Source organism: Crocodylus porosus, unplaced genomic scaffold, assembly GCF_001723895.1.
Source record: "Crocodylus porosus isolate Cpor-Errol unplaced genomic scaffold, CroPor_comp1, whole genome shotgun sequence".
NCBI classification, from domain to species: domain Eukaryota; kingdom Metazoa; phylum Chordata; order Crocodylia; family Crocodylidae; genus Crocodylus; species Crocodylus porosus.
The window spans coordinates 55308411-55316439 of NW_017728918.1; the positions used below are offsets into that span (position 1 = coordinate 55308411).

General features: G+C 39.8%; 1 protein-coding gene across 2 annotated transcripts in view; it reads left to right on the forward strand.

Annotated features, from left to right (window-relative positions):
• COL19A1 (collagen type XIX alpha 1 chain) overlaps positions 1-8029 on the forward strand; it is a 391132-nt gene that overhangs the window by 296501 nt on the left and 86602 nt on the right. For both annotated transcript variants that reach the window (XM_019537606.1, XM_019537607.1), the window contains exons 24-30: positions 631-684; positions 5587-5676; positions 6004-6048; positions 6145-6222; positions 7087-7122; positions 7221-7274; positions 7364-7417. In XM_019537606.1, the coding sequence (XP_019393151.1) occupies positions 631-684; positions 5587-5676; positions 6004-6048; positions 6145-6222; positions 7087-7122; positions 7221-7274; positions 7364-7417 (411 nt within the window). The remainder of the gene's footprint in view (positions 1-630; positions 685-5586; positions 5677-6003; positions 6049-6144; positions 6223-7086; positions 7123-7220; positions 7275-7363; positions 7418-8029) is intronic.

Consider the following 8029-nt stretch of genomic DNA (forward strand, 5'->3'; position numbering starts at 1 on the left):
GGGGGTGTCTGGGGGGTTTCGGGGGAGCGGGGGTGCAGCGGGCTTCACCCACGCGTCTCACTGCTCCGGAGCCTACCTGAGTGAGGCGTACAGCCAGGTGTACAATTCTTTATTTAATAAAATCGATGTGAAGAACAATGGAAGATGAGAATTCCGTGTCTCTTTTAAAAGACCATGTTTATCCCAACACAATACATGAAAGTTTTGGGGAGTTGCACAATAAGCTTAAGTTAAAGGTATTTTTCTTACTAAAATAGTTTTATTATTCTTTCATCTCTTTGTGTTTATAACAGCTATTGTGTATTAAAAAAAGGACAGCTACAGAAAATTAAAGTTAACATCTGGAAGCAGACATCTGACTCAAAAAACATCTCTTTCAAAGTAGGGCTGGAATGCCATTATTTTGCTAAGCTTTTTCCAGTATGTCTGTGAATATTTAAAACATATTTCAGAAAGAAGACATTGGAATATTTAAAAAGTAGCAATATTAAGACTTGAGGCTTTAAGGCTGAAGAAATCCACTCAGCTAATATAAAAAAACTGCAGTTTCAAAAAGGCATATGCCATTAATCCTTGGAAACTAGTTATCTATTATCAAATTGTGTTACCTGCTATGTTTTTCTTAACTAGGGTTTACCAGGAGAGCATGGGTTACCAGGAAAACCAGGAATTAAAGGAGAAAAGGTAGGGTTTTTTTCTACTTCGGTTAATTAAATTTGTGCTCCAGGGGATATTAATCAGAAACTTTGCTCTTGAAAATTTTATTCCATCCTGTGCTGTGGATCCTAGCTCCTGTGCTGAGCTATCTAGATGCATTACAGATTGATGAAAAGCACTTGTCTTCACCATGATGAGTTCATAGTCCACAGTGTTGACCCAATTCCTACTCAAGCTAATGACTGAAAAAAATCACATTGATTTCTGGTTGAACTGTGTATATGGGTACTATAGACAAGCAAGAGTTGACAAACAGTGTGTATGTTGCAGGGTATATGTAAGGGGGCAATACATTGTGAGCTAAAGCTTGGTATTTAGATACTGTATTTTCATATACCCCATGGTGGTGGGAGGGAATGTCCTCCCCCTTAGTCTCTCCGCCACCCCCAGCAGTTATATGTGTTAGAGAGGTTTTTTTAAGTCTTCCTCAGAAGCATTGGGTGTCATCTTCAGCAGAGGCCGGGGATTTTGACTGGGTTGTGCCAGTGCTTCTGCCGAGACTTAAACCTAGATGTCCTTGGTTAGAGGGCCTTGCCCCTCTGCTCAGGGTCAGGCTGATTCACCATATTTTGGGTCAGAAGGGAGTTTTACCTCATGGTCAGATTGGTATGGACAGTGGTAGGTTTTGTCTTCCTGTGTAGCAAGGGATGTGGACCTGTTCCTGGGTTCTCTTGAGCATTTTGCTAAAACATTAGACATTGATTTGTATAAGATGGTTTGGATAGGAATGATCTTGCCTTTAGCAGGACTTTGGACTGGATGGCACATGGAGGTTCCTTTCCAATCTGCTTCTCTATGATTCTGTAATTTTCTTACATACAGTATGCTCCCAAATAAGACATGTTTTTGGCAAGTCAGAATGAAGAAACAATTTATTCAAAAGAAAAAAGAAACAAGTCTGAAGGAAAGGCAGAAATACTTTTTCCAGAGTTTATAGAGCAGGGACAGTCTAGTCTTCAGCTCACTCATGCTCCCATTCCTGCTTAACTAAAGCTGAAACTCTAGATATTCCTAAAGACTGGTCTTCGTGGGTGGATTTTGAAAAAAGGCAAAGAATCTCCAGAACTATGAAACAGGAGGAGAAAAACCAGGACAGATAGCAGACAGCAAAATTGTCCTGAGTGTGGTTAGCTTGATTAGTGGAACATCGAGTCCATTAAAAAGAAAGGGTGACAGTTAACATCTTTTGAGTGAGGAACAATAAGCCATTAAGTCAACTGACTACCCCAGCTGTCTGAATAGTAATGCCATAGCTGCTGCATTGTGGAGCAGAAATCAAAGCAGAGTGTTTCTGTTTGGGGCAGCTTCCCCACTTAAAACATGCACCCCAATTTTGGGGGAAAAGGAATAAATATGATATCTGAAGAATATAAAGAAAGCTAATAAAATAGACTAATGGTTGCAAAGGCAAGAGTTGAGTGTGGCTGTAGAAGACTGAGTGATAGAAGCCAGTCTTCTACAGCTGCAAGGAGTAGAGTTAGGTAGCATAAGCTCAGCTGAAATCAACGCCCTGCAAAGACCATCTGTGTGCCAAGTTCATTTCACAGAAATGTGCAGGTAATCATTCTCAGTAGTTGCTGCTCAATCCTAGAGCACCTTCCCACTTGTGGCCCTTCAGAATCCAGCTCTGGATATCATCTGGAAGTTCTGAAAGACATTCTCATTTGAACAGGCCTCCTCCAAGCAAGGCCAAGTTTGGGGGCATTGTCCTGGGAGTTTGTTCTATACATACTATTTTATATTAATATTTTATCTGCCTTCATAATTTTATTAGGCTTTTCTTAGCAAGCCACTCTGAAGGTAATTTCAGCAAGCCACTCTGAGGGTGACATAGAGATCTACAAAAGAATGATGACAGCAATGCAGAAGGCTCTAGGTACTTCATGACAAAAGGGCAAAGTGAAAGAAGTACAGTCAATTATGGAAGAAAAAGTGAAAGAGCAAGAGTTGTGTGGTGCTGGCAGAGCATAAGGTTAAAATAAGAAAGGATGTAGATAATAGGACTGTCCGAAGCTTTGGTCACTGATTATATTCAGAAGTGATTCAGCCCAATTCGGCGGCCAAATCTGAATCAAATCAAGAAACCCATTAACTTCTCTGAATCAAATTGAAAGCCTCTGTTTCAATTCAGAGAGATTCAATGATTCAGCCATAGACACAGCTTTATGTTTTTTCTACGTACCTCAAGGTACCAGGCACGGCTCACGAATGCTGAGATGGTAGGGTGGATGAAGCATCCCACAGAAGTGTGCTGCAAAGTGCATGGGGAACCCCCCACCCCTCATGCTCCTGTTGGATGCTCCATCCACACCACCATCTCAGCATTCATAAGCCGCGCCTGGTACCTTGAGGTACATAGAAAAAACATATAAAGCTGTGTCTGGATGAATCACTGATTCTCCAAATCAGAATCAAATCTTCAGATTCAACTTCGGCTGAATTGAAATCAGGACAATGATCTGAATCAGCTAATCAAATCACTGGCCCCTGAATCAGGCCAAATCCAAATCAAATGCTGCCCGCTTCACACACCCCTAGTAGATAAGAGTACAGCATCAGATCCCAAAATGCAGAAAAAAAGAATTTTCATTAACATCGATGAATGGCATCTAAAACATATCAAACTTTTACCAGTGGGATAGAGAAGATTCTGAAGTTGGTGTAGAGCAGGGGTCCTCAAACCCTGACATGCAGAGCCATTTAATCTGACCCATAAGGCTTTCCATGGGTCCAGAAATTTGGTGACACTGGAGCAGTGGCAACTAACACTGCTACCATGCCCCTCACTGCCTCATTTTCAAGCCCCATGTGAAGCTGAATCAGACCCTTAGGCCTGTGCAGCTGCATTGGGTTCCATTCCAGCTGGGCCAGCACCTCATTCTGGATTGAGCTGATGGACAGGATCCAGCCCACAAACCAACTTGGACCTGTTCCTCTGACTCACAGACCAAAAAGGTCATCATTGTTGTAGAAGATAACTGGCAAGATTTAGCAGTAGCCTGAGTATTAGAGGATGAAAAAGAAAGAACATATGATGTCAATATTGTAAGTTTGGGGTGGGTAATTGGAAGAAAAACAGTGTTTTTAATCAACTTAAATACATTCTTATGTTCTATGATCCTTTAGCTTTAACCCTTACTTCCTTATCTGTGGAAATAACAGACTTCTTCCCTTTTGAATGGTCCTTTTCCACATAATTAGAATACATTAATTTCAGCTGTTCTTTATTTAGGCTATAACTACTGTAAATAATCAGGAACAGCCACCATGGATTCACCAAGAACAAGCTATGCCTGGCCAGTCCAATAAAATGACAGGCTTTGTGGATGAGAGCAGTGGAAGTGATATACCTTGACTTTAGCAAGGCTTTTGACACTATTTTCATTAGTAAGCAAGGAAATACAGACTAGATGAAAGTACTGCTAGATGAATAAATAACTGGTTGGATCATCCTGTTCAAAGAGAAGACATCAGTGGCTCATTGTCTAGCTGGGAGGAGGCATCAAGTGGAGATCCCAGATTTATAAATGACACCAACTTAGGTGGCGTTGCAGACACTAAGGCCAGGTACAGACACTACACTTGATCAGAAACTGGTCTATAGCCATAATAGAACATACGCTTTGGACACAAACCTGGTCTCTATCCATAATAGAACAGAAATTTGGCGCACACAGACTGGTTTAAAAATGACAGAGCCCAGTCTAAGATTCCCCACCTTCCCCCCCAAAAGGCAAATGTGAATTCTGTTCACTACTAATCTAAACTACACCACTTACAGAAAACCACGTAATTTTGATTGTACCTCAGGCTTTTTAAATGTCTTTTATCTAGCCTAAAATTCAGAATTACTTTGATAAACTCAAGAAACAGTCCAGAACTGGATTAAATTCAAGAAGGACACTTGCTGAGTCTTGCACGTGAGATGAAATAACTGCATACACAAATACGGACTAGCCAATGATTGGTTAGACTGCAGTACTGCAGAGCGGGACCTAGGGGGTTACAGTGGACCATAAGATGAATTGGATGCCTATAGACATGCTTTTTCACATTCTAATTAGAATGCTTCAGCATTGCCTCACTGTCGTGTATTAAGGCCTACACATTTTGAAATGGCCACAGGGGCACCTTATATAAACTTCATTGAATGAGCTTTAGATAAAGTGTCCCATGGCAATTTCAAAATGTGCAGGAGCTTAATATATGTGACTGAGCATTTTTAATTAGAGCAGCTGTCTGGGAACTGAGCTAATTAAAATGCCCTCCCCTCTATCCCCAAGCACATGCATAGGCAGCCAATATGAGGCAACAGTGTGCTTTTGTTGCAAAATAAAGTCAACTGCATACCAAGTTGTATTAACAGGAGTGTGACTTGGAAATCAACAGAAGTGATCCTTCCATTTTACTGAGCGCTGGTGAGTGCTCACTTGGAGTACTGTGTCTAGTTTTGGGCCTTACACTAGAAGAAGGATGTAAACAGATTATAAAGAGTCCAGCACAGAGCAGCAAAAATGATTAGGTGCCTAGGAAGCAAGAATTATAAGGAAAAGCTGAAGGACCCAGGGTTATTTAATCTGGAGAGGACAAGACTATGGATAGATTTAATAGCCATCTTCAAATACATTAAAAAATGTAAAACATTGATTCTCTGTTATACAAATGTAGTCAGGTATTTGGTACTCAAACTCAAATAATTACAGTGCTATGTTTTGAAACATAGAGCCATATAAAGTTCTTTTTCCTGTATGCTACAGACAACAGGCAACAAAGATCTACCACTGAAAATCACCCTGATAATTTAAAGTACATGGATTTCTTTTTTCATGAGAGGAGCATTTCAATTAGTGCTTTAAATCTATTCTATAGGGAGATTCTGGTGGCATTATAGGACCCCCTGGACATCCAGGTCCAAAAGGCGACACAGGACCCCCTGGACTGAGCCTGCGTGGGAATCCAGTAAGTAATTCACCTTGCATTTCCGGTGGACTGTCCTGACTTATTTTTTGTGAGGCTGATGTAATTACTGAAATAATGTATAGAACAAAACAAATATTTTTCAAATATCCTTAATGAAAAGATTTTACAGGAGCAAAGCAAGTGCATAGAGAATGTAGTTTGGATATTCTGTTTGTTAATGCAAGGTACATTTTTATGCTTCTGCATCTTGTCATTAATTATCAAGGCATGGATAGAAAAAATACTTTATTTACAAAAGCTTTTTATCTTGGACAATAAAATTCAGTCAGACTTTTTAATATTTAAGATAAAACCATTATTTTTTAGGGTCCTGCTGGCACTCCTGGAAACCCAGGTCCACGTGGGCCTAAGGTATACAAATATGATTACATTCTTGTTTTAAACAATTACACATAATTGTAATTGCTTTTGTGGTTGTTATAAAAAAAGGCTCTATGTTCTTATCAGGGTGAAAGAGGACTTCCTGGTGTGCAAGGAACCCCTGGAGAGGTGGGGCCACCTGGAGTTGGAACTGAAGGACCCCCAGTAAGTATAGTAGCCAGTTGTGCAAATGTCATACTGATAATTACTGTGAAACTGATATAAAGAAACAGGACCTTGTAACCCAATTCCTGATATGAGTTCCTTGCTATATGATTCAACCTCAGACTGGCCTGTGTTAAATATGGTTTAAACAGGATTCTTATGGATTCATATCTCATTACCTGGATTAGCTTTTGTAACCTCTTTGTTTTGATGGATTTATTACTTGCTTATTTGCCTCTCCCAGCACTGTCTCCCACCACTCCCCCCGCCCCCCCTTTCATCCGCTTTCTTTCCTTTCTTTGCGGTTAGCGTGCGTAGGAAAGGAGCATAGGCTCTTGCAACTCCCTAACCCCTGCATTTATTAATGCACACTGAGGCCTACAGCAGAGGGACAGTATGCTTTTTCGTATCAGTGGTACGGGAAAGAGATGTTGAGTTTTGAATCACACAGAAGGCAGGGCAGATTTGAACATTATAGACTAAGTTAGAGATATACATAGAATTCACTTCATCAGATGCTGTAAAAAGACATGAACAGAGCACTGTTCAAATTACCCTCTCCATTCTATACACTGCTCTGTTCACGTCTTGTCACAGCATCTGGTGAAGTGAGCTCTACATAAATCTCTAATTTAGTTAGTCTATAATGCAACATCTGATGAAGTGAGCTCTACATAAATCTCTAATTTAGTTAGTCTATAATGTGGAAATCTACCCTGCTGTCTATGAACCAACCTTACCACAAGACTTTTTCTCTGCCATGGACTTAACCTAAATCCCAGTCAGTATTTTTTGCTCATGGACACTCCTGTTTTTAAAGCTTTACTGCTGTAATCTCACTAAATATTTGGGATTTTCTTATAGGGTCCTAAGGGTCCAGTGGGAGAAGCAGGCTTCCAGGTAGAACATTTATTATAAAATAAGGAAAATGAATTAAATTTAACATTATTTATTATTGATCAGTCTCTTGAATCTTAAGTAACTATTTTGTATCTTAGGGCCCTAGAGGACCACCTGGATTACCAGGAACTCCAGGTACCCCAGGTACTGATGTAAGTAATAGTCCTGTACATAATACAGTATTAATATATGTTCTCCTTTTTAATGCATGAAAATTAAGATTCACTGACTTTGTTTTTAGGGTACTCCAGGACGAGATGGGAAGCCAGGACTGCCAGGCCCTCCAGGTGATCCAGTACGTAAACAATTTAAGTTTGACTCCTATTATTAAGCTGTCTCTATTTTAAAACAGAGAGTCGCCAGATGTTTTATGGAGCTGCTAAGTTTTACACAACAGATCAGCTAGAATCTTCAATGAGTGCCTGAAAAGACTTACTTTTATTTTCATCATTGTATATGTTGAAAATTAAGATTATATCAATCTCTTGTAATAAATGCCTATTTTCAGGAGGTTATGATTTGCCTCTAATGCTTGACCGCAGGTTGTAACTTATGGTTTTAAGTATGATATATATTTCATGCTTAATTGTGTTTCAAGAACACTATTTTTGTCTTGAGTCACAATATCTAAAGTTGTTGGATTCTGGAATTGGTTTTGCCCTAACTCACAAGATAGATATTATTTTTAATAATATCCTAAGAATAATTAGCGTATAATTTAAACTAGCATCCTTATAGTTTCATAGTTTCTAGGGTTGGAAGGGACCTGAGCAGATCATCTAGTCCAACCCCCTACCATGGCAGGAAAGAATACTGGGGTCAAACAACCCCAGCAAGATGTTCATCTAACCTCCTCTTAAACACCCCCAGGGTAGAAGCCTGCATCACCTCTCTTGGAAGTTGGTTC